The sequence below is a fragment of the Nyctereutes procyonoides genome, unplaced genomic scaffold, assembly GCF_905146905.1.
Source record: "Nyctereutes procyonoides isolate TBG_1078 unplaced genomic scaffold, NYPRO_anot_genome, whole genome shotgun sequence".
NCBI classification, from domain to species: Eukaryota; Metazoa; Chordata; class Mammalia; order Carnivora; family Canidae; genus Nyctereutes; species Nyctereutes procyonoides.
The window spans coordinates 1,003,950-1,030,434 of NW_026575049.1; the positions used below are offsets into that span (position 1 = coordinate 1,003,950).

Sequence of the window (26,485 nt, forward strand, 5' to 3'; positions counted from 1 at the left end):
TAATCCTCCGCTATTTTACTTTTGGAGTACACGGTTTAGACCGGTGCTGAAGCTAGTCGATTGCACTCCTCGGAAGAGCGATACTATTTTTTTTTCTTTTTCTTTTTTTTGGCCTCCTTTTAGGTAAACAGATACTATTCATTCTAGTAGTCCCAGCCCTCAACGTTAAGAAATCATGCTTCAGGGGCTGCCCGGTGGCTCAGCGGTTTAGCGCCGCCTTCAGCTCAGGGCCTGATCCTGGAGACCGAGGATCGAGGCCCGCATCGGGCTTCCCGCCTGGAGCCTGCGTTTCTCTCTCCCTCTGCCTGTGTTTCTGCCTCTCTCTCTGTGTGTCTCTCAAGAATAAATAAAATCTTTAAAATAAGAAAAGAAAATCATGCTTTACACGGTAAGGGTCTGGACAGTAGGGTGTAATTTCAGTGTTTGTGTTAGTGAAAGGCCATGGCGCAAGTACCCTACCGAAACCAGCCTGCGCTGTTCGCGTTGTGGCTGCCTTTTAAGGGAAGCAGCGACTATGCTTTGGAAACTACTTGTGAAGTGAGGATTCGTAAATTAGAATTCAATTAAATAGTGGGGTTTACCGGGAATGAGAAATGCTGAAACTTTTTTCAGGTAGGAGAGGCAGTACCGCGGAGTGATAAGAGCATGAACTCTGTAGGGGGTGCCTGGCCCCTCAGTTGTGGGCACACAGGACTCTTGATCTCAGGGTCATGAGTTTAAGCCCTACGCGGGGTGTAGAGATTGCTTAAATAAACTTAAAAAACATATATATAAAACATGAACTCTGTAGCCGTACTCCTTGTCTGAATCACAGCTTGGTCACCTCATAGTGACCTTTCGCGATTTAACCCATTTGTGCCTCAGTTTCCTCATTATAAAACGGGGCTATAGTAACTACTTCATAAGATTGTTAGGAAAACTAGGTAATATATGTACATTACTTAAAAAGTGCTTGTATTACTTTTTTTTTTTTTTACGATAGTCATACAGAGAGAGAGAGAGAGGCAGAGACACAGGCAGAGGGAGAAGCAGGCTCCATGCAGGGAGCCCGATGTGGGACTTGATCCTGGGTCTCCAGGATCGCGCCCTGGGCCAAAGGCAGGCGCCAAACCGCTGCGCCACCCAGGGATCCCTTGTATTACTTTTTATGAGTAAATATGTGATCTGGAAGATTTGTCAGCACAGTCTATTTACCTTCAGAAGAAAGGGCCAGCAATAGCTTATCATCTCCTTAGACAAGTAAATATTTTGACCATTTCCTTTCCTTTCCAATCAAACCCACTGACCCTTCTGTTGTGAATGACTAAGGAAGGATGTATTTTCTTTGGATTTTTTAATAAATTGGCAAGTTTGGAGATGGAAGACAGTTTTGTGCCCTTTGTTTCTACAATTCTCATATATGTAGGAGTTGGTAAAATCAGAGAATAGGGAAGTCAGTATAGTTTTTGAGCATGTTTCTGCTGTCTTCAAGAACTACATTTATTTATTTAGAAAAAAAGGACTTTATTTTTAAAAAATCCTTTAGGTTTAAAAAATTTTTTTAAATTCAATTTGCTGACATATAACACCCAGTAAAATGAGTGGGGAGGGGCAGAGGGAGAGGGAGAAGCAGGCTCTTTGAGCACAGAGCCTGATGTGGGGCTCAGTCCTGGGACTTGGAACACCAGTATCATGACCTGAGCTGAAGGGAGACGCTTAACCGACTCACCCAGGCGCCCCTTTAATTTTTATTTAAATTCCAGTTAGCATACAGTGTAAAAACATTTATTCTTTTACATGAGTACAATATGTTCAGCTTTATCCAAGAACTTTAATATTAAAGCATTAAAAGACTTTAAATGGTAGACATTTTGGAAGCTTGAAACATCTTGTTGAAGCATAATACCAGTTCTTACACTCTTGTTCTGAAGTCTTTTTTTTTTTTTAAGATTTTATTTATTTATTCATAGAGACACAGAGAGAGAGGCAGAGGGAGAAGCAGGCTCCATGCAGGGAGCCCGATGTGGGACTCGATCCCGGGTCTCCAGGATCACACCCCAGGCTGCAAGCGGCGCCAAACCGCTGCGCCACCGGGGCTGCCCAAAGGTCTTTTTTTTTTTTTTTTTTAAGATTTTGTTTATTCATGAGAAACAGAGAGATAGAGACACAGGCAGAGGGAGAAGCAGACTTCATGCAGGGAGCCCAAAGTGGGACTCGATGGGTCTCCAGGATCATGACCTGGGCTGAATACGGCGCTAAACCACTGAGCTACCCAGGCTTGTTCTGAAGTCTTAAGATGGACTGAGTCTTTAGTAATTTTTTATTCAGGAATTATAACTGACCCACTTTTCCAGACCTAAAAACTGAACAATATATAGTAATTAGAAGCTTAAATAATGAGGAATTTTGCACAATGGTCTTTAATGTTTTTTCTTTTTTTTTAAACATTTTATTTATTTATTCATAGAGACACACACACACAGAGAGAGAGAGAGAGAGAGAGGAAGAGACACAGGCAGAGGGAGAAGCAGGCTCCATGCAGGGAGCCCGATGCGGGACTTGATCCCGGCTCCCCGGGATCACGCCCCGGGCTGGAGGCGGTGCCAAACCCGCTGAGCCACCTGGGCTGCCCTTTCTTTTTTTTTTCTTCTTCTTCTTCTTTTTTTTTTAATGTTTTTTCTTAAAAAAAATTAGAAACGAGAAGGAAATGCAAGGCATTGCAATATGTTGACTGCACTGTAAAGTCTTTTATATATATAACACAAAAGATTAAGAAAAAAAAGGCTGTGTGGCTATAGAGAAAACTATGTTAAAGGAAATGCAAAGGAAGGAAAATTTTCATAAATCACAGAATGCACCAGCCTGATAGCTTGACTTCTCAGTGTTTCTCAAAAGATGGACTGTAAACCAGAATGACTGTTTTGTTTAGATTGGTTGTAAAACGAGGCAAAAGAAATCTGACATTTTCAGAAAAAAAAAATTAAATATGGTAGAAAAAAACCTTTAAAATTAAGTATCTGGGTATGTAGAAAGGGAAGTGTTTTGACAAGTATAACAAGTTTTTATCAGTGAAACTGGTTATTCTAAGCTGCTGCTTTATGGTGCAGCCTAATCCAATTGTTTTCTGAGGAAGGAAGTTGGTAGCTACAAATGCAACAGTTGTAAAAAAACACTCTACTATCTCCTATTGTAATCCAGTAACATATTTTTTGAATTGAAGTTTCCGTGTGTTTAGATGCCCAGTATAAAATGATTTTTAAAAGATGGGCAGTGGGGTGTGGGCTGACCAACAAAAATATCAGTAAGCAACATTAAAAGTGATGAAATACACATTCTAGGTATAATTAAGTGTCTAAGACTTAAGGACAAAGCTCTCATGCACCTAGAATATTCATTCAGTTCATTAATTAGGAGGCTGTATCCAGTGAGCCGAGATTAGAGTCTTTGGGATATTACTGCTCACTTGCCCCTACATGTGGCAACTGGTAGAAGTATATCAAAATACATATGGCAACTGGTAAAAGGTATATAAAAAAAATCTTCGCATTATCTTTGTATGATATTAACTTTTACAAATGTATCTGCAATCCACTTATTTCTCCCATTATTCTTCCTTCCAGAAAGCTGGACACTCTCCTTTGGTAGTCTCAGGAATCTTTTCAACATAATCATTTTTCAAGAAAAGGAAATTTTGCTTTGAGCATTAAGACACATCTATGGTTCTACAATATTTATCAAATGGCTCTTGAAATATCTGATTCTTGGTTGAAGCTAGAAGATATCTACACTGGTTTGAGGAGAGTTGTTATCTTCAGAAGTCTTTTTGTAAATCTGAAAGAGAATAGATTCTTATCAAAGGATAGTAAGGGAAAACAAGACAAATCCCATTTATTTTCACATTCTGATTTGCTTAATGCTTCCATTAAATTCACATCATGCATAAAGATTTGTTTTCACATTTGCTGAAGCCTACATTACAGGCTGAGCTAGTACAGAAAAAGAATACAAAGGACTTAACACAGCCAGTTGGAATGGCAGGTTCATTGAGGCTTTCCAAGTTCAGAGTCATCATTGTTCATTCAATAAGCACATATTTGAGTGTCTACTATGAGTTCAGCATTATCTTGGGCACTACTCTTTAAACATCATGCATATTATTAAAAAATGAAGTGGAAAGGGAGTTTGTATTTCTATAACCCTACTACAGTTGTCTATGGTATCTATCAATTTCCTGAATAATATTCACTGCTGATTTCATTTGGCTTATACGTATGTTCACATCTCTCCTATTCAAAGAACTTTTTCCTTTGATACTGCTGTCCTCTTACTCTTAGTATCTCCTTTTAGTTTCAGTATCCAACAGGATCTTAACAGTTCTCTACTGCATTTGACACTTGATAATCTCCTTGAAATTTTCCTTTCCCCTGGCTTCTGTGACACTTTTAACTTTCCTAACTTTCCTCTTTCATCTCTACTTCCAAATCATTACCAACTCTCAAGGATGGCTCTAGTATTTGCACCTTTTGGAGATAGCCGGTACTAGTGTCCTAATGGGAACAGCCCAACTGGCCTCTTGCTCTCTCTATTCTCCCCCCTTCCTCTCCTCAGATATATTGTTGTTAGTTTTATTTTGCTAGATAAAACTATAAATCATGGTACTACTCAAAAACCTTTGCTAGCTTCCTTGTCCCCGTTGAATTAAGCCCAAACTCTCAAGACTAGAATTCAAGGCCATTGATACTCTGGCTTTAGTCTGCTTCTTCAGAATTCTATCACTTCCTGACACATCTTTGTTCCAGGTTAGCTGTACTACTCGATGGACTCCAGAGTTACCTGACGCTTTCCTGTCTAATGCCTTTACCTTTGCTATTCCTTCAAGAATGAACAACCTGTCTCCTTTTTCCATTCCTGTACCTTTATCAAATCTCTGCTTGTGGAAATCCTACTCATACCTCAAGGCATGGTATAATGGCATTGGGAATTAGAATCTGCATAGCAGCTCACTGTAAAGCATTCAAATACCACTCTTCATATGAAATCTCAGGTTCTCTCAATCAGATGAGATCTTTCTTAGCATTTTATACTTTTTTGTTTTTATCAGTGAGTACTTCCTAAGGGCAGGGAGGCATGGTGTGGAATTCATTTTTGTAATTAATCTTTGTTTCCTTCATATTACCCTATACACAGAAATGTTTAATGAATATCTGTTGAATTGAATTAAGGGAGCTCAATTTTTAAAACACCAAGGATAGTAAGCTAAATTATTAACTTATTTTAGGAGGGCAAAGGCTAGAGCTCTAAAATTACTCACTTGCTGGATGCTTTCAACTTCCCACACTAAGATCTAAGTGGCTAAAAGGGAAAGGTATAGAGTCTTACCACTCTTCTTGAGAAGTTCTCCTTTTCGGGATTTATCCAGGTTTTCAAGAAACTGTTCAAAAACTTTTATATAAGGAGCTAGACTAGTCTTCTTATAATCTAAATTATAAAGGCCATGCATTGTAATTAGCATTTTGGAAGCAAGAATAACAATGACAGCATAATTTTAAGTTTCTTATAAGAATTCTCTAGAACAACACAATTCTCTATTTTTTAAAAAAATATTTTATTTATTTATTCATGAGAGACACACAGAGAGAGGCAGAGACACAGGCAGAGGGAGAAGCAGGCTCCATGCAGGGAGCCCAACATGGGACTCGATCCTGTATTTCCAGGATCACACCCTGGCTGAAGGCGGCGCTAAACTGCTGAGCCACCCGGGCTGTCCCAACAACACAATTCTCTAGTACAGTACTTCCAACATAATGATAAATGTGTTGTTTAACTACTCTAGTAGCCACATTAAAAAGGTAAAATTAATTTTAATATTTAATCCAGTGTATCTAAAATATTAATACACCATAAAAATTGAAATATTTTACATTCTCTTTCATAGTCTTTGAAATCTAGCATTTTGTACACATCTCAATTTAGATGATACATTATCATGAGAAATATTTGATTTATATTTATATTTGAAGTGTAAAATAGTATAAAAGTAGGCTCATTTACCCAAATTTCCCAAACATTAAAACTTTTAAATTTTAAACATTAAAGCTTTTTAAAAAATTTTATTTATTTATATTAGAGTGTGTGCACACACTTGTAAGAAAGTGAGGGAAAGGGCAGAGGGAGAGAGAGAATACTGAAACAGACTCCTCCTCACTGAGTGTACAGCCTGATGCAAGGCTTTATCCCCAAGATCCTGAGATCATGACCCGAGCTGAAATCAAGAGCTGGCCACTTAACCATTGACTGAGCCACCCAGGCCTCTATCAGTTTTAAAAATTTAAAGCAATTAAAATTAAATTTAAAAATATCAGTTCCTGGGGATCCCTGGGTGGTTCAGTGGTTTAGCGCCTGCCTTTGGCCCAGGGCGTGATCCTGGAGTCCCAGGATGGAGTCCCACATCGGGCTCCTGGCATGGAGCCTGCCTCTCCCTCCTCCTGTGTCTCTGCCTCTCTCTCTCTCTCTCTCTCTCTCTCTCTCTCTCTCTCTCTCTCTCTCTGTGTCTCATGAATAAATAAATAAATTTAAAAAAAACCCAAAAAACAAAACACAGGCCACAAAAATTAAAAAAAAAATCAGTTCCTTGTTTATACTAGACATTTTCCAAGGGCTTGATAGCCATATGTGGCTACTGTATTTTAAGAGAGTGCTGCTTAAAAATATCCAAGTCACATGTACGTATCTACTTTAGTAGTCAGGCTTTCTACTGTTAGACTGACATTATCTATTGCTCTTTGTTAAGTCTCATATATTCCTTTCTTTAGAAATTGTGGCTTCAGTAATAAATAATTTTATTACAGAGCAAACATTAAAAATGTGAAGTTAGGGCATTTGACCTGGGGACAAACTGAAGTTTATAGTCAGTGACTTAAGTATAGGTATTCTTTGATTTATATAAAATTTAAAAGATGTACACAACAAAACTTTGAATACAGAATCTTATTCATTTATTTAGTTACACAATCTATAATATCTGTTAGGGGAGAAAATCTGAGAACAAGATGAGATTTGGATTTCGGTAGCATGCTATGACTGCATGGAATATTCCTCATAATGGTTCATTTCAGAGTGAAAAAAATTATACTTAAAAAAATTTAATAAACATACTTGGGGCTAGAAAAGGAATTTTGATGAGGATATTAAGGATAAATATCTGAACTGTGGCAATTATAAAAGCACATTATAGTTTGTCTTAAACTTTTATATATGAATTTTCTTTTAATAATAAAATGTATAACAAACAGTTTGGTTTGGGATCAACCACATAAACTTTGAATCTTTAATTCAAGATTCTAAGCTCCTTGTATATAAGTCATATGGGACAACCCCAGTGGCTCAGCGGTAAGTGCCGCCTTCAGCCCAGGGTGTGATCCTGGAGATCTGGGTTCGAGTTCCACGTTGGGCTCCCTGCATGGAGCCTGCTTCTCCCTCTGCCTGTGTCTCTGCCTCTCTCTCTCTCTCTCTCTCTCTGTCTCTCATGAATAAATAAAATCTTAAAAAAAAAGAAGTCTATATGTTTACTTCACCATTGTGGAATATATAATAGACACTCAATAATTACTTAAATATTTACTAACTACCTATTACATATTAAGTACTATGCTAAATTCTATATGTGCTGCTGAAGTGAGCACCAAACTCTTTGGTTTTAAGAAGTTTTTAAATGAACTGGAAAAACAAGTCCCGTATGTAGTAATAGAAAACAATATAAAATTAAAAGACCAAACAGGCATATTGATAATTATAAGGCCAAATAATCCATCAGTAAAGGGTTACTGAGGTGGCTATGAAGTGGGTCTTAGGAAAAAAAATAGAATTAGGGACACCTGGATGGCTCAGTTAAGCATCTGACTCTTGGTTTCCGCTCAGGTCATTATTTAAGTGGTATGACTGAGCTCTGGATCAGGCTCCATAGTCTGTGTAGAATCTGCTTGAGATTCTTTTCCTCTCCCTCTGCCCCTCCCCCAACTCACACTTGCAACCTCTCTTTTTTTTATTTTTTATTTTTTTTTTAAATTTATTTATGATAGTCACACACAGGGAGAGAGAGAGAGAGAGGCAGAGACACAGGCAGAGGGAGAAGCAGGCTCCATGCACCGGGAGCCCGACATGGGACTTGATCCCGGGTCTCCAGGATTGCGCCCTGGGCCAAAGGCAAGTGCTAAACTGCTGCGCCACCCAGGGATCCCTTGCACCCTTTCTCTTAAATAAATAAATAAAATCTAAGAAAAAAATAATAATAAAAAAATAAAATCTTTATTTTTAAAAAAGAATTTATTTATTCATGAAAGACAGAGAGAGGCAGAGACATTGGAAGGAGGAGGAGAAACAGGCTCTATGCAGAAAGCCCCATGTCGGACTCTATCCTGGGACTCTGGGATCACACCCTGAGCCCAAGGCAGATGCTCAACCACTGAGCCGCCCAGGTAGTCCCTAAATAAAATATTTAAAGAAGAAAAAGAAGGGGTGCCTGGGTGGCTCAGTCAGTTAAGTATCTGCCTTCAGCTTGGATCATGATCTTAGGGTGTTGGGATTGAGTCTCGCATTGGGCTTCCTGCTTCTCCCTTTCCTTCTGCCCCCTCCCCTCTGCTTGTGCTTTCTCTCTCTCTCTCTCTCTCTCAAATAAAATCTTAAGGGATCCCTGGGTGGCGCAGCGGTTTGGCGCCTGCCTTTGGCCCGGGGTGCGATCCTGGAGGCCCAGGATCGAATCCCACGTCGGGCTCCTGGTGCATGGAGCCTGCTTCTTCCTCTGCCTGTGTCTCTGCCTCTCTCTCTCTGTGACTATCATAAATAAAAATAAAAAAAAATAAATAAAATCTTAAAAAAATAAATAAATAAAAAAGAAAAAGAAGAAAGATATAATGAGAGGAGAGGAGAATATTCCAGGATTTGGGAAAAGGGTGGGAACAAATGGTACTAGTATGAAAAAGGACAAAGGCTTCAAATCACAGAAACTAAAACAATAGTAGGGAACTTACATATCACTTACTCCAACCCCCCACCATTTCTAAAGCACTTCTGTTGACTATTTATGAATACTTGAAATGATAGTTTAGTTTATTTTTGAATAGTTATATTAGAAAATTTCTCTTTAAAATATCTGAATAAAAAAGATATCTATCAAGAGATTAATATTAAAAAAATTGAAAAAAATATTTAAAAAATTGTGTTAAAGTAATCTTTATGCATAAAATCTATGCATAAAATAGTACTAACAGGCTGGAAAAAATAGCAGCTTCCTGCTCTAATTCTGACCTCTCCATCCTCTTGAATGGCAACCACTTTTTCTTTTCCAGTATCTACTTCTAGCAAATGAACACTTCAATTGTTTAGAAATTCGAGGCCATTCTTAGGTCTGTGGCTTTTGCGGGGGACAAGTAGGAAGGGATCAGAAAGCTCTTTTCTTAATTCTCAGTGTTTTGAGATTTCGAAATGATGTGCCTTGGTGCTGGTTTGTTTTCTTATGCTGAACCTTTTCAATAAAGGGCCCATTTTCACAATGGTTTCCTATATAATTGATATTTTTTCCCTCCTTGTTTGTTGTTTTTCTGAAACAACAGGAGGTATGAGACCTCCTGAACCATTCTTCTGATTTCCTTTATCATTTTCCTCCTTAAAATAACAACAAACTTATCTTTATCTTTTTTGTATTACTTTCTTCCACTGATTTTTGTATTCTAAGGATTATGTTTCTGATTTCTAAGACCTCTTTGTTCTCTGTTTCTTTTCATAGCAATCTGATCTTGCTTCATGGATACTCTATCTTCCCTTATCCTCTGAGGATATTAATTTCTTTTTTTTTTTTTTTAATTTTTATCTATTTATGATAGTCACAGAGAGAGAGAGAGGCAGAGACACAGGCAGAGGGAGAAGCAGGCTCCATGCACCGGGAGCCCGACGTGGGATTCGATCCGGGGTCTCCAGGATCGCGCCCTGGGCCAAAGGCAGGCGCCAAACCGCTGCGCCACCCAGGGATCCCAGGATATTAATTTCTTAAAAAAAGGTTTTCAGGGTACCTGGCTGGCTCAGTTAGAACATAGGACTCTTGATCTCTGGGTGGTGAGTTTGAGCCCCATGTTGCGCACAGAGATGATTTAAACCATTACTTAAAAAAATAAGGGTTTTCTTTATTCCTTGCATTATCTGTTTTCTCTGAGTGCCTTTTTCCAGTTTATTCTGATTTTTCATGTTGGAGACATTTTTTAAATACTTTATTTACTTACATTAAAAAAATATTCATTTTTTCATGAGACATACAGAGGCAGAGACATAGGCAGAGGGAGAAGCGGGCTCCCTGCAGGGGAATCTGATGCAGGACTCAATCCCAGGACCCCAGAATCGTGACCTGAGCCAAAGGCAGATGCTTAACCACTGAGCCACTCAGGTGCCCCTATTTACTTATTTTTAAAAAAGGGTTTATTTATTTATTTGAGAGAGAGAGAGAAAGTGTGGGGGCGGTGGCAGAGGGAGAGGGACAAGCAGACACTGTGCTCAGTCTGAGCCAGACTCAGCTCGATCCCATGACTGAGAGCGTAACCTGAGCCAAAACCAAGAGTTGGACACCCAACCAAATGAGCGACCCAGGTGCCCCTCAAATACCTTACACAGAATGCTTGTAATCATTCTACAAACATTAATAATAATGAAATGTACTATGTTTAGGTATTATGTTAGAGCTGGAATAGATGAAATGATTTTTTTTTTTAATGGAGTGATATTTGAGCTTGGATTTTGACAGAAGGTAGCATCATTTGACTAAGAAAGGTCAGAGATCACAGATCTGCACTATTACAATAGTCACCAGCTACATGTGGCTATTTTAAATGAAATGAAATTGAAAATCCAGTTTTCACAATTCAGGTGGATTGTGCCACATGTGGCTAGTGACTACCACACTGAGCAGTGCATTAAATTTCCATCATCACAGGAAGTTCTATTGGCTTTGTGGCTATAGAGTGTCTCTTGGGTGTTGTTATATAAAGATTTGGCTTCTATTAGCAGAAGATTTATAAATTCCCTAGCTCCTTCAAAATCTTGAATATATAATTCAACCACAGTTTAGATATATAAACTATATACATAGATACATAGATAAACTGTATACATAGTAGTTGTTAAACAAGTAGCTGTTGAACCTAAGATTGTGAGAGTCAAACAACTATCAACACAAATTGACAATTTAATCTTATAGTATAGATCCTGGCATTTAGATGTTACTTAGTAAATATCTGTTGATTAAATTGGATTCAACAGCACCTTCCGGGCAATTGATGAAGAATGGACATAGCTATGATATTATTTGTTAACATGATATCATGTTACATATGATATTATGATATTATATATTATTATTTGGTGGTTTCAGGATAAATATTGATCCATTCTGGGCTGAATCCAAAGAGAATTAATTACTCGACTGACAGAAGGATGTCTATATAAGCAACATGTTGAAATGAGACTTCAATATATTAACGTACCTCTGGTTCTATGTTTGATATCAGATTCAGCTTCATTTCCCTCCTTTTCCTCATCATTAGTGGAAACGGCATCCAATTCATGGCAGACAGAGCTACAAATAATAGAATAAGAGAATTTTTTAAACTTTTTTTTTAACTCTATACTTAATGTGGGGTTTGAACTCATGACTCCAAGATCAAGAGTCACATGCCCTACCGACTGAGCCAGCCAGGTGCCCCAGAATAAGAGAATTCTAATTTTTTAAAAGATTTTATTTATTTATTCATGAGAGAGGCAGAGACACAGGCAGAAGGAGAAACAGGCTCCATGCAGGGAGCCCGATGTTGGGACTTGATCCCAGGACTCCAGGACCTCACTCCCTGAGCCAAAGGCAGATGCCCAACTGCTGAGCCACCCAGGCGCCCAATTTTTTTTTTTTTTTTTAAGTAGGCTCCATGCTCAGTGTGGAGCCTGTATGGGGCCTAAACTTATGACCCAGGGATCAAGACTGGAGCTAAGATCAAGAGTTGGATGCTTAAGTGACTGAGCCACCCAGGCACCCTAGAATAAAATTTTTTAAAGTTGGTTCTTGGTCAACATTACCCAGTGTGTGATAGCACATGAATCCCACAAGATTTTCTGTGAAAAAGATGTGACCAACTAAATTTGGGATAGTTTAAAAATCACAATCTCTTGTTAGAATTTTCCATGCATAATGAAAATTAGGAAATCTTACAGTAAATAACTTTTTATCTGTTTAAGTTGTTATTTCCCAAACTTATTTGAACTTGTAATCTTTTTATTAGAGAAGAGCAGCTTGTGTTCTGTGGAACTCACTAGGAAATGTTGCCCTACTAGGGCATCATCATATAGCCTCAGAGCAGCTGCCTCTCTGGAAGGGATCTAATTCAATCTACTTCAAATTTAGAGTAACAATCACAAATTAAAAAAAAAAAAAAGATCAATAATCTAGAACATACCTTATGGTTGGAACAGTAAATGGATCAAACTGATCTACTTTCTGTAAATCAATAGGCACAGAAATTCGACCTGTAAGAACCAAAAGTTATAAATTGATGATTGTAAAATACAATCTTATGTGTTATTTTGGCTAAACTTTAAGGCTTAGAAAAAGGGTTAGACTCATCTGTTAAAAAAACAATAGTTAGAAATTACTTACACGTTAGCCGTGCTTTTAATTTCTCTTAAAAAATAGGTATGAAAGACTGTTGAGCTATTACCTAGTGCTCTTATCTATCTATCTATCTATCTATCTATCTATCTATCTATCTATCAATCATCTATCTATTTATATTAATGAGAGACACAGAGAGGCAGAGACATAGGCAGAAGGAGAAGCAGGCTCCCTGCAGGCAGCCTGGTGCAGGACTTGATCCTAGGACCCCAGGACCATGACCCAAGCCAAAGGCAGATGCTCAACCACTGAGCCACCCAGGCATCCCTCTACTTTTATTTCTTTTTTTTTTTTTTAATTTTTATTTATTTATGATAGTCACAGAGAGAGAGAGAGAGAGAGGCACAGAGACATAGACAGAGGGAGAAGCAGGCTCCATGCACCGGGAGCCCGACGTGGGATTCGATCCTAGGTCTCCAGGATCGCGCCCTGGGCCAAAGGTAGGCGCCAAACCGCTGCGCCACCCAGGGATCCCCCTCTACTTTTATTTCTATCTCCTTCCTCCTAATATCCTTTTATATATAAGTACAGAATGATATCAAACTAGTGAGTCCTGAAAATGAAATAACATAGTTATAGTTCATTTCATTAACTTGGTTTATTTGGTGAGACCAGAACAGACACCTATATGTTGGGCATCTTTGGAAAGCATTTTAGAAATAAAGTCGACAGCATTATACTATCATTTCATAATATCCACACCTGGGAACACCTCATAAAATTCATCACATCGCACAAATGAGAAAATGAATCTAAAAAATGCCAAGTAAATAGCAAGTAAAATAATTAGGAGAATTGAGAGTTGCTGCTTGAAGACTGCAGCTGCTTAATGGGAAAAGGATATAATCAAAATGTACATACATACGAACATCATTATTTACCCAAACCCTGGATATTAGAATAAGGGGATACCCACTAAAGCTCTATTTTTTTTTTTAATTTTAAACTTTATTTATGATAGACACACAGTGAGAGAGAGGCAGAGACACAGGCAGAGGGAGAAGCAGGCTCCATGCACCGGGAGCCCGACATGGGATTGGATCCCGGGTCTCCAGGATCGCGCCCTGGGCCAAAGGCAGGCACTAAACCACTGCACCACCCAGGGATCCCCCCACTAAAGCTCTAGAATTAGGTTTAATATTAATAAATATAGGGACGCCTGGATGGCTCAGCGGTTTAGCGTCTGCCTTTGACCAGGGCCTGATTCCAAGGATCGAGTCCCACATCAGGCTCCTGCAGACAGCCTGCTTCTCCCTCTGCCTGTGTCTCTGCCTCTCATCCTCTCTCTGTCTCTCATGAATAAATAAATAAAATCTTTAAAAAAAAATTACAAATATATAATGAGCACTAGGTGTTATATGGAATTTATGAACCACTGAACTCTACTCTGAAACCATATACATGTTAATTAATTGAATTTAAATAAACATTTAAAAAAAAGAAATATTAAGCTTATTACCAAAAGAAGTTGAAAACACATAGTTGATAAGTTTGGAAAGGGGCTTATTCTAATATATGGACTAGAGAATCATTACAGATCATTAAAGAAAGGAAACTAGGCAAGTTGGGAGAATTGAATGTGTGACACTTTTTCCGAGCACTTTACATTTTAGATCTTCATAAAAATCCATGGAGGTAGGTACTATATTATCTCCATTTACAGATGAGAAAACCAAGGCACAGAGAGAAATTTGCCTAACATCCCACCCGAGTGACAGAGTTGGATTATTGATGCTAAAAAGGACAACTATATACAACTATGTATGTTTCCTGGCTGGATGATGCAAAGTTTATGTCAATATAGCACCTTTTATATTTATTTTAAAGTCAGTTTCAGTCTATCAAAACATATTTAAGAGAAATGTAAAGGAAGAACGCTAAAACTATGGAAAAAGAACTGAGGGAGGAGGCATAGTGGGCAAAGCACAGAACTTTGAGTTTTAAGAACTGAATTCTGTTCCTAGCTCTGACACAATTTATTTTAAGACAAGTCACATTAACCTCTTGGACAACTGTTTTCTCAGCTGTACAACAGCTGTTGTTCTGTGATTTCTAAGTTCCTCTATAATTCCAATACTAAACCTCAGAAACCCAGATGAAAATTATTTATGTAGTGAAAACTCATCTGGTAGCTACTAATCAACAATTAAAAAATAATTTAGGTATTACCTAATAGTCTTTCTATTTTTCATATATCTCAGACATCATAATATATTCATACTGAGTGACATGCTTACTAAAACAAAAAGAACTCATTTTTCTTCTAGTTTTCTTTACTTTCTTTATACTGTACCTGTTTTAGGATGAACACTAAAAGGGCTCTTCAATAAATGATTGATTCCTTTGCTAACATTGATATCCAGCCGTGGAAAACAGTACTGAAGCATGATTTCCAATTCAAGCCAGTGCCCACATTTGTCATTTTTGATATCCTAAAAGCAGAGGCAAGTCTAGTGTGAGGATCAGTTAGGAATTTTGAGGATTTCTTTAAAAAAATGGCTTCCAATGCTCTTTAACTTAACTTACTAAGCAAAACAATCAGAATTTAATTAAGAATTACATTATTATATTTATAACAGAGATTTCAATGGAATATACCTGAGAGCTGATGGCTTTCTTCAAACACTCCCAACGCTGAAGTGAATTGTGATGCTTCTGGAAGTTTTGTTGAAGTTTCTCATGAATTGGTAATGAGTCATTAAGGAAACACTCATTTAGGGCACATCAACGAACAACTTGTTTTCAGTATGTATTACCACAAGGATTTCAAAAGTTTATTAGAAAGTAATTATGGTTTTCTAAAATGCAAATTTTAAGATTTTATTTATTTATTCATGAGGGACACACAGAGAGACAGACAGAGAGACAGAGAGACAGAGAGAGAGAGAGAGAGAGAGAGAGAGAGAGGCAGAGACACAGGCAGAGGGAGAAGCAGGCTCCACGCAGGGAGCCTGACATGGGACTCGATCTGGGTCTCCAGGATCAGGCCCGGAGCTGAAGGTGGCGCTAAACCGCTGAGCCACCTGGGCTGCCCTCTAAAATGCAAATATTAAACACATATTCTTAAAACATTCCCCTGTAAAAATATATACTGATATGACAGAAATAATGCCAAAATAACTATATGGTTTAATATAAAAGCCTTCCCTGATCTGTACATATTTTGACTAAATGATTCTGCATTCTTTAAGTATCTATTAATTCTATGAGGATCAACTTCCAAAAATGAAATTTATTTCCAGAATGGCCTCATTTCTTATTGTATTCCAGACTAGAATGCAGAAAACCAGTTTTGTGTAAAAAGATTAAACTTATAAGAGTAAATATATGAGAATATGTAGGCAGAACACATAATATCATAAATCAATACATATAGCTGACATAGAAATGGCCTTGAGAAAGGATATTTTCAGGAACAAGGGCTAAAATTTTATCCCAGGTTTCTTTATTTTCAAGAATATCTTGATCAACTAAGGCATATTCTTCAAAGTATTTTTTTATTATGTTTATAGATTTGCTGTAGGAATAATAATAGCACAGTCCTAATACTATTGGCAACATGTACATTGCGTAGTTTTTCTTGCCATTTGGGAGACTAGTGCTTACTTCTATTGAATTTTTTTAATGAGCATATACTAGTCTAATAAGAAAAACACAAACAGAAATTAGCTATGTAACGTGGGAATAATACACCTTCACAGGATCATAAGAGCTAACTAAGACATTCTAAGGGGGAACAACCTGGTACAGTACCTGGCTTAGAATAGATTCAAGAAATGTTTACTTCTAAAACTCCACAAATTAAAAGGTTAATAGCATCATAAATATGTAATAAGGTAGAAAGCAACCAGGCCAGGACAACATAATAATACATCAGTAGCACAGTATGGGACAGAATCTGAATAGCTTCTACTGAGAAACAGAATAGTTTCTACTGAGGTACTTGCTTTAACACCTCAACAATTATGTAGTGCTTAGCAATTTGCAAATAGACGTCACACCTATTGTTTATTTAATCTGTGCCACAACTCTGAGATACATGGAGCAAATGTTATTTTCCCCAACATATATATATATATATATATATATATATATATATATATATATATGGAAATAGAGGCTCTAATATTTTATCATGGTCTTAGAAAGCCACAGAATAGAGATTCTTACTCTTAATACGATGCTCTTTTCACCTAAAGAAGTAATGAATTTAGTGGAAAGACTATGAGTTTTGAAATTAGGCAGACCAAGACATGAATCCTGAATTTAACAATTACTTGTGTGGTGCCAAACAAATTATATAATCTTTCTAAATCCCACTTTCTTCATCTATAAATGGAGATATCACCATGTCCCTCATGAAGTTATTGTTAATGGCAATGAGAACATTTGTAAAGCATGTCATGCATACTGCAGCATAAAACAGCCATTCAATTAACTCTTGCTATTATTATCTATAAAATGCTACCCCAATAGAGAAAATTGGTAATAGTGTAACTGTAAAAGCACGTGTAGGTAAATCAGACAAGAACTGCATGGAGTCTTTCCCAACAGACCTGACAAAAGGGTGAATTTTTTCACTTAGGTGGACTTTCTTTTTAACGTCCTGACCACCCTGAAAAATAAACCATCAAAAAAAACCTTCATATATATGACACAAATGAAATACTAAAAAAATTTCTTTAATGTGTTCTACAGATATGATTAAATTGTCAAAATACAGAAATTTACATGCTATTTTATATAGTTTCAATACCTGTAACTTTCTGGGTTAACTTCACTTGATATAATTGAACTAGAAAAGCAATTTTTTCCTTTTGTTACAAAGGAGGATATTTACAGTAAAATATGAAAGATCTTAGAAAATGTAGCTACTATGATTATTTGATCTGCTGGTAAGATCATCTACTCTGGAATATGCATATAAAAGATAGTTTCATTTTTTTCACTAAACATTTCAGGCTTGGAAATATCTGGCAAACAAAAAAATGTAAAATATCATTGAGATCTTACCTTTACAAGACTCAAATACTCAACTATCCCAGAACGTACTGCAGAGGACAATTTTCTAACTGATTCATCACAGACCCAACAATGAACACCTCTCCTTCCAGAATATACCCAGAGACGATGCTTAAATCCAAAGTCCTCTGAGGAGGGGAGAAATAAGTTTTAAAAATCTATAAATAAACTGGTTCTTTTTTTTTTTTTTTTTTTTAATAAACTGGTTCTTGCTTACTTCCTTGGTTTCATTTTTACCTCTTATTCACATGTACTCACCTTAACTATACCAAATTACATGTAGTTTCCTGTGTCTATGGTCTTGCCTTCATGTCTATACGTATCGTGGTCTCCTCTCTCTGCCAAGAATTTCTTCACACTCCAGCATTTCCATTTTTCTCCTTGACCAATTGCCATTTATCATTTAAGACCATGTCTAGGGGGACGCCTGGTTGGCTTAGTGTGTTAAGTGATTGCATTCGGCTCAGGTCATGATCCTAGGGTCCTGGGATTGAGCCCAGCATCAGGCTCCCTGCTCAGCAGGGAGTCTACTTTTTCTCCTCCCTCTGCCCCGACCCCAACTTGTGTTCTCTCTCAAATAAATAAAATCTTAAAAAAAAAAAACAAACCCTGTCTAGGGACATTAAAAAAGTTAATAAATTTAAAGTGTTTAGAACAGTGCCTGTACACGATACACAGCCTATATAGAGTTAGCTTATTTATTTATTTATTTTTTCAGAGAGAGAGAGAGAGAGCATGTGTGTACAGGGGCAGGGAGGGGCAGAGGGAGAGAGAATCCTAAGCCGGCTCCACACCCAGCATGAAGCCCAACATGGGGCTAGATCCCAGGACCCTGAGATCATGACCTGGGCTGAAATCAAGAGTTAGAGGCTTAACCAACTGAGCTACCCAGGTGTGCTGAGAGTCAGCTATTTTTAACATTATTATCATCACCTTTTCATTTTTTTTTTAAAGATTTTATTTATTTATTCATGAGAGACACACACACAGAGAGAGAGAGAGAGGCAGAGACATAGGCAGACGGAGAAGCAGGCTCCCTGTAGAGAGCTGGTGCAGGACTAGATCCCAGGACCCTGGGATCATGACCTGAGCCAAAAGTAGATGCTCAATCACTGAGCTATTCAGTTGCCCCTGTCATTACCTTTTCTGATGCAGTCTCTTTCCATTTCTGTATGTACTCCTGCTGTTCTATATCTCCAGGGCACCCTGTGTGTATTACTTAACATAAATGTAATCCTCAATTTTGTCTCCTTCCTAGACTGTATAACCTACTTGAGGTAATCATCATCTTTCATATTTCCCTCATCTAGGACAGTTTGTAGCACATACAGCTGCTCGACAGATGACTGAATTGGGAAGAAACTCAGTGGTTTGATCAATAGCTTTATTAGAGTTTCAACTACAACTTTATTCTAAAAATCTCTTATTTTCTGGCCATATGTTTCAAGGAAACATGTTAGAAATCTATGAGATTTGATTATAAAATGGTATAGACAGATAAATATTCACAGGAAAACAGATTATTGCATTTGACCCCACTGCCAATACTTGCCCTTCAGTGCTCGGTCGATTATGCGTATGGCCATCGTCATGAGGGTCCAGCACTTAGAACATATGTCTGCAGAACTGGAGCAGAGGAATCATTACTCATTGTCAGTGATATCACCCACCCTACCAGCAAGGCATGCAGCACTTACCTACAACATCTCCTCACATCATCATAGTCTGTCATGTCAATGTCAAACACCAGTTCTTTTTCCTGAGCCTGGAAAGCTCCCAGCTTTACTGTATTGTGTTGATTGGGCTACAAGTAGAAAATATCAATCATTTTCTATAAGAGCTGTCATGCTGCCAATTATGCTATTTTCTACCCCCATAAAAAAAAAAGTGGCCGAAGAACAATGAAGAAACCATACTATAATGCCAACTCTCTATCAGTTAAAATTCATTAATTCGGATTCTATACATCCAGAATTGATGACAGTGTAAATTTCATCTACCTAAAACAGGTTTTGATAAATATATATTACCATAGATATTTGTTTTTTTTTCTAGTTCTACTGATATAATTGACATGTAACCTTGAATAATAAATATTTATTAATCAGTAAGAGATCATAATAAAGCTTTTTTAGGTTTCTGATTAGGAAAAGCACATACAAATAATGCCCTATTGTAAGCTGTCTTAAAGACCTTTAATTATTATTGGACATATAAGTAATAAAAATGTATTTAAAATATTTCAATAATTCAAAAGGTCTCAATTAGTTTGAACTTAGCCTTTGGCTCAAGCTGTAAGTAGCCTCCTTTGAGGCTATGGGCCACCAGGTATAGAAAGCAGGCTACAGATACCTATCTTGGTCTTTCCAAACCTGCACAAAAATGATAGTAAGGTTTTTTTTTTTTTAAGATTTTATTTATTTATTCATAGACACAGAGAGAGAGAGAGAGGGGCAGAGACACAGGCAGAGGGAGAAGCAGGCTCCACGCAGGGAACCCAATGTGGGACTCGATCCCGGGTCTCCAGGATCACACCCCAGGCTGCAGGTGGCGCCAAACCGCTGTGCCACTGGGGCTGCCCCGATAGTAAAGGTTTTAAGAAAGGCATAAATCTTTTTAAAAAGGACCAGAGGAAAAAATCTTTTTAAAAATCAAAAAGTTCCAGAGAGGAGAAAATATTACCACAATTTTTATAAGGATACCCATAAGAGCTGAATCTTAAGCTCTCAATAAGGAAATTACACCTCAGCATCCCCCCAAAATTCAGGTGACAACAGGTATCTCTAGAGTGAGAGAGTAAGAGTGTGTGTTTGTGTGGTAGAGGTGAAGCTATTATTAAAAATATTATCAGTTAAAAATCTATGAAGCAGTTAGTTCCTCAGATTCCTCCATTACTCTGCAGAGCTAGGTGACTGCACTTTCAGTTTCCTGGCAGATACCTAATTATTATCGGGAGAACCTCAAACAGTGGGTCTCTTTGGATTGGGATGGGAGGCAGGAACAACAGGTACTGTTGAAGAAAGTGTATTGTACTGATATACAGGGGATTAAGTGGGTATTTACATATGGAAAGCTGAGACCCAGTGCTCTTCTCCACTTCTATATCCTATCACTGCCACCCCAGGCAGGAGACCAGAAGATTCCTCTCTGAAGAATCTGATCAGGAGTGTCAGGCATTAGGAATAGAAGATGAGTGATCAAAACAAACATCTCTGTGCTAGTGGAGTTTTCATTTAAGCAAAGATCTAGAGAAATTAACATCAGAACTTGCTTCCCAAAAATTGGTCCAGTCAGATCACTCTGTAATAAATCTCAGCCATGTATACACATCTTCCAATCAGCTTTTTTAGTACTTTATTTAAAAAACATTTTATTTATTTATTCATGAGAGACAGAGAGAGAGAGAGAGAGAGAGAAAGAGGCAGAGACACAGGCAGGGGAGAAGCAGGCCCCCTGCAAGGAGCCCAACAGAGGACTTTATCCCTGAACCTGGACTACACCGAGCTGAAGACAGATGCGCAACTGCTGAGCCACCCAGGCGTCCTTAGTACTCTATTTTTGAATATAAACAACATGCAAGAAATTACCAGACTTGAGGAAAGCCTCTAATATGAAAGAGGAGTTAAAATGGGGAAAAAAAAGCAACTTTGAGAAAACACTGAATAACAAAAACTTAAACTATCATTGATATCCTCAGAAAGATATGACATATCAATGAAAAAAAGTACTGGATGCTCTAAAAAAAGTTATTGGAAATTAAAATAGCAGAAATGAAAACCTCAATGGACATTCCCCAGAAAGTAGAGCAAAAGGACAAAAAAATAGAAAATACGATTAAAAAAGAAGTAGTGGATCAGTCCAAGACACATAACATCTGACTTAAGGATTTCTAGAGACATCAGAGAAAAATTATAGATAAAAAAAAATTGTATTTAAGAAAAAAAAAAAGGGGGTGCCTGGATGGCTCAGTCAGTAGAGCATGAGACTATTGATCTCTGTGTTTTGTTTTGTTTTTTTTTTAATTTTTTTATTTTTTTTTTTAAATTTTTTTTTTGTTTTTTTTTTATTTATTTATGATAGGCACACAGTGAGAGAAAGAGAGGCAGAAACACAGGCAGAGGGAGAAGCAGGCTCCATACACCGGGAGCCCGACGTGGGATTCGATCCCGGGTCTCCAGGATCGCGCCCTGGGCCAAAGGCAGGCGCCAAACCGCTGCGCCACCCAGGGATCCCCTGTTTTGTTTTTTTTTTTTAAAGATTTTACTTATTTATTCATGAGAGACACATAGAGAGAAAGATGCAGAGACACAGGTAGAGACAGAAGCAGGCCCCATGCAGGGAGCCCAACATGGGACTCGATCCCAGGTCTTCAGGATCACACCCCGGGCCAAAGGCAGCGCTAAACTACTGGGCCACCCAGACTGCCCGATCTCTGTGTTTTAAGTTTGAGCCCTACATTGGGTATAGAGACTACTTCAAAATAAAATCTTTTTTTTTTTTTAAGATTTATTTATTTATTCATGAGAGACACGGAGAGGTAGAGACATACACAGAGGGAGCAGGCTCCATGCAGGGAACCCGATGTTGGACTCGGTCCCTGAACTCCAGGATCATTCCCTGGGCTGAAGGCAGATGCTCAACCACTGAGCCACCCAGGTGTCGCCAAAATAAAATCTTAAAAGAGAAAAAAGAAAATTTCCTAGAATTGAAGGACATGAGTTCATGATTATAAGAGTCCATCAAGTATCTAGCACTTACACCTATTGGTGTAAAAACATGCACACCAAGGCACATCATAGTCAAATTTTAGAACATTAGGGAGATGGGGGATAGGTAGAAAATCCTAAGAGCTTTCAAATCCAACATAGTGGAACAAAAATGAGAATGCATTAGTAGTCTTTTTTTTTTTTTAAAGATTTTATTTATTCATAGAGACAGAGAGAGAGAGAGAGGCAGAGACACAGGCAAAGGGAGAGGCAAGCTCCATACAGGAAACCTGATGTGGGACTTGATCCTGGATCTCCAGGATTACACCCCAGGCTGCAGGCAGCGCTAAACCGCTGTGCCACCGGGGCTGCCCTGCATCAGTAGTCTTTTTTTTTTTTTTAAATGCAGTTATATAGATAGTTACTTTATTTTTTTTTCTTTTATTTATTTATGATAGTCACACAGAGAGAAAGAGAGAGGCAGAGACATAGGGCAGAGACATAGGCAGAGGGAGAAGCAGGCTCCATGCACCGGGAGCCCGACGTGGGATTCGATCCCGGGTCTCCAGGATCGCGCCCTGGGCCAAAGGCAGGCGCCAAACCGCTGCGCCACCCAAGGATCCCTCTGCATCAATAGTCTTAACAGCAACACTGGAAACTAGGGGAAACTGATTTACAAACTCAACCATTACTTAAGCCTAAAGGTAGAATGAAGACATTTTCCAGATATAGAAAGTGTCAAGTATTTTCTTTTCCATGCACCTTTTCTCAGGAAACTCCTGAAGGATGTGCTCTACCAAAACCAGGAAGTAAACCACAAAGAGAACAAAGGATTCAGGCAACACAGGACCCAAAACAGGAGAGAGGTGAAAGGAAACTGGGGTGATTACAGGATCATATTTATCCACGAGGCTTAGAGGGAGCAATCAGTCCAGCTTGGAGGTTGGAAAGCTCCAGTGAAATTTCTTTGGGATGAAACTGACCAACTACCTGGTGGGTCTGAATACATTAGGAGATTAGACAATTGGCAAGAAATTTGGGGTTGACTTAGTGATCTAACTCTGATTTTTAAAAAATATTTTATTTATTTATTTGAGAGAGAGAGGGAGAGCATACAAGTGGGGGGCGGCAGGTGCAGAGGGGGAGGGGAAGCAGACTTCCTGCTGAGCAGGGAGCCCAATGTGGGGTTCGATTCCAGGACCCCAGGAACATGACCGGAACCAAAGGCAGATGCTTAACTGACTGGGCCACCCAGATTTTTAATCTAACATATTGGGACATGTAGAAATGGGAAGGTGAGGTGAAAAAAAAGCTAAATCCTCACTTGCCAGAGTAGAAGGTCAAGTAGATTATGCTTAAAATGGAAAACAGAAGAAATACAAAAATACTATTTTCACACGAGGGGCAAATACCTTAAGAATCAGCTAAAAGAAAGTAGTTGCCTCTGGGGAGCAGAAAATAATGGGAGTAGGAAACACTTAAAAAAAAAAAAAAAGCCTGGGGCGCCTGGGTGGCTCAGTCCATTAAGTGTCTGACTTCTCATTTTGGCTCAGGTCATGAGTTCAAGGTCAGAGGATTCAGCTCTGTGTTGGGCTCTACCAGTAAGTCGGCTTGAGATTCTTTGCCTCTCCCCCTGCTTGCACACCTGCACTCTCTCTCTAAAATAAATAAATAAATCCTGGGAAGAAAGAAAAGAAAAAGCTCCATATAAAAGCTATTATCCCATGAGCGTATTTCTCCCCCTCATTTGTGTGTTTTTAAGGAGAGAAAGAATGGCAATTTTGGTATGTTCACTCGTTCAACAAATATTTATGGTGCACTCTCTCTGCCAGGCACTATTCTAGCATTTAGACTACATCAGTAGCGATGGGTAGGAGCGGCAGGTTACAGTAGGCATCACTGAGTGAAGACTTGAGGAGGTGAGGGAAGGAACCGACAAGATACCTGGGAAAATGGGATTAGGCAATGGAAACTGCTTGAGCAAGGGTTAGTGTGGCTGGAGTGAAGGGAGTGAGGGGGAGAGAGAGGCTTCTACTCTGTGTGAAATGGGGAGCCACTGGAGAATGGTTTTGAGCAGAGGAATCACAGATTCTGACTTGCTATAAAAGGACTGCTGTTGGGCAGCCCTGGTGGCTCGGCGGTTTAGCGCCGCCTTCAGCTCAGGGCATGATCCTGGAGACCTGGGATGGAGTCCCACGTTGGGCTCCCTGTGTAAATCTGCTTCTCCCTCTGCCTGTGTCTCTGCCTCATGAATAAATAAATAAAATCTTAAAAAAATAAAATAAAAGGACTGCTCTGGCTACTCTCTGAAGAATAGATTTTAGAGTTTATAGGGGCAAATTGTTAGAAAGTTTTTACCATGATTCAGATGAAAGATGATAATGGTAGTAGCACCAGTACCAGTGGTTGGATTTCAGATACTATTTTAGTAGAGCTAAAGGGATTTCCTAATGGAACAGATGTAGAGTGTGAAAGAAACAGAGGAATCAAGACTCCATGGGGTGCTGGCCTGGCTCTGCCCGTAGAGTAGGTGACTGTCGATCTCAGAGTTACATTGGATAAAGAAGTTACTTAAAACAAAACACCTCCAATGCTGGAAGACAATGTAATTGTTTAAAAATACCGTCCTTTAAACCATGCTGACTTCCTCATTTACTCTTTCGGCCAGATACTCAATATTTTTGTCCGAGTGAGAATACAACCAACTCACTTCCAAATGTAGAGTATCAAGGAACAAAAAATACTGCAATTTACTTGCAAGAAAGTTAAAGTGGGGCTCCACTAGAATAAGCTCTAAAAATTAAATCTCAGAACAATGGGGGTACCAATCCATTCTTGGTTTATTTTACTTATTTATTTTTAAAGATTTTATTTATTCATGAGAGACACAGGGAGAGAGAGAGAAAGAGGCAGAGACACAGGCAGAGGGAGAAGCAGGCTCCATGCAGGGAGCCCGATGTGGGACTCGATCCCGGGATTCCAGGATCAGGCCCTGGGCCAGAGGTAGGTGCTAAACCGCTGAGCCACCCAGGCTGCCCTGTTCTTGGTTTAAAAACAAAACTACAAAATACACAAAAGACTTCTTACCCTGTGGGAATATACCGCGCCTATATCAATCTTGTATGGGTTCATTTTCTGCATCTCCTTTTCCAGATCCCTCTGGTTGCTGAAGGATTGGTAGCGAATGTAAATATCATCTTTCAATGTGAATGAAAATTCACGGTGTTGAAAGTAATTCTTTATTACTGCAAAATAAATATACAATTTTAAAGTTAATTTGGTACTTTTTGTTTTGTTTTGTTAATTTGGTACTTTATTCAGCTCGGGGCATTATAACTCTGACCCATGAGAAGATAATTTTAATGAGCCCTCTGTGCCCAACACTGTGCTACATGTTAAAAAAAAAAAAAAGACCTAGTCCCTAACTTGAAAGGGCTTACCATCCTGCATCTGATAGGAAAAGTAAAAATGGGGGAAAAGATGCAGAAATATTTATTTATTTATTTTATTATTTTTTTTTTGATGCAGAAATATTTAAAGGTGCAATGTCACCCGCGGCTCCTCGGCGGGCCGCAAGAAGCTCAGCTGCGAAGTCGGCAGCTCTCCCCTGCAGCCTGAGGCTCGGACCCAGTCGTCGCCCGGGCTCAGGCACGGCGGCCGGCGAGCGCGGCCCTGACGGGAGTCCGACCGCGCAGGGGCCGAGGCTGCTTACGCTCGCCCGCTCCGCCCCTTTACACCCCTGAGGTGGTGGGAGCGCGCGACAGGACGCCCGGCGAGCGGGAAGCGCCCTCCCAGAGCCCCCTCCTCACCGCCCCCCGAACCACTGCCCTCTCCGCCCCCGGCTTCCATCACCTCCGCCATAGTTGAGCCAGCGGTAGTACTGGGCGTAGGGGAAAAGCCTCCGGTAATAAAGCTTAAGCAGCTCGGGCAGCTCGGCCGGGTCAAACGTCGCCATGGAGCACGGGACTCAACCCGGGCAGGATTACCGCAAGAATTGGCGGGAAGCACACAGCCCGGGCTTCGGCCACTGCGCAGGCGCGCTGTGCCCACGCCCCGGCCTCTGCAAGGGCCTCTGGGA

General features: G+C 39.0%; 1 protein-coding gene across 1 annotated transcript; it reads right to left on the reverse strand.

The window, feature by feature from the left end:
* Nucleotides 1-1,706: 1,706 nt before the first annotated feature.
* PRIM1 (DNA primase subunit 1) lies at nt 1,707-26,427 on the reverse strand. Its single transcript, XM_055329124.1, has 13 exons — nt 26,260-26,427; nt 25,495-25,652; nt 19,399-19,505; nt 19,254-19,327; nt 17,693-17,829; nt 17,236-17,294; nt 16,087-16,196; nt 15,278-15,366; nt 14,973-15,111; nt 12,465-12,534; nt 11,505-11,596; nt 5,359-5,457; nt 1,707-3,810 (listed from the first exon to the last, which is right to left on the reverse strand). Exons 1-13 carry the CDS (start codon nt 26,360-26,362, stop codon nt 3,791-3,793), a joined length of 1,257 nt encoding a protein of 418 aa, XP_055185099.1. The 5' UTR covers nt 26,363-26,427; the 3' UTR covers nt 1,707-3,790.
* Between the last annotated feature and the right edge of the window lie 58 nt (nt 26,428-26,485).

What these genes read in the sequence shown, in the direction of transcription:
- PRIM1 (XM_055329124.1), bottom strand. Translation starts at nt 26,362, where the DNA reads ATGGCGACGTTTGACCCGGCCGAGCTGCCCGAGCTGCTTAAGCTTTAT. An exon ending in AGTATTTGAGTCTTGTAAAG is followed by an intron (nt 17,295 to 17,692) that starts GTAAGATCTCAA and finishes TTTATTTTTCAG; the next exon opens with GGTGGTCAGGACGTTAAAAA. An exon ending in TTTAGCCCTTGTTCCTGAAA is followed by an intron (nt 15,367 to 16,086) that starts ATATCCTTTCTC and finishes ATGACTCATTAC; the next exon opens with CAATTCATGAGAAACTTCAA.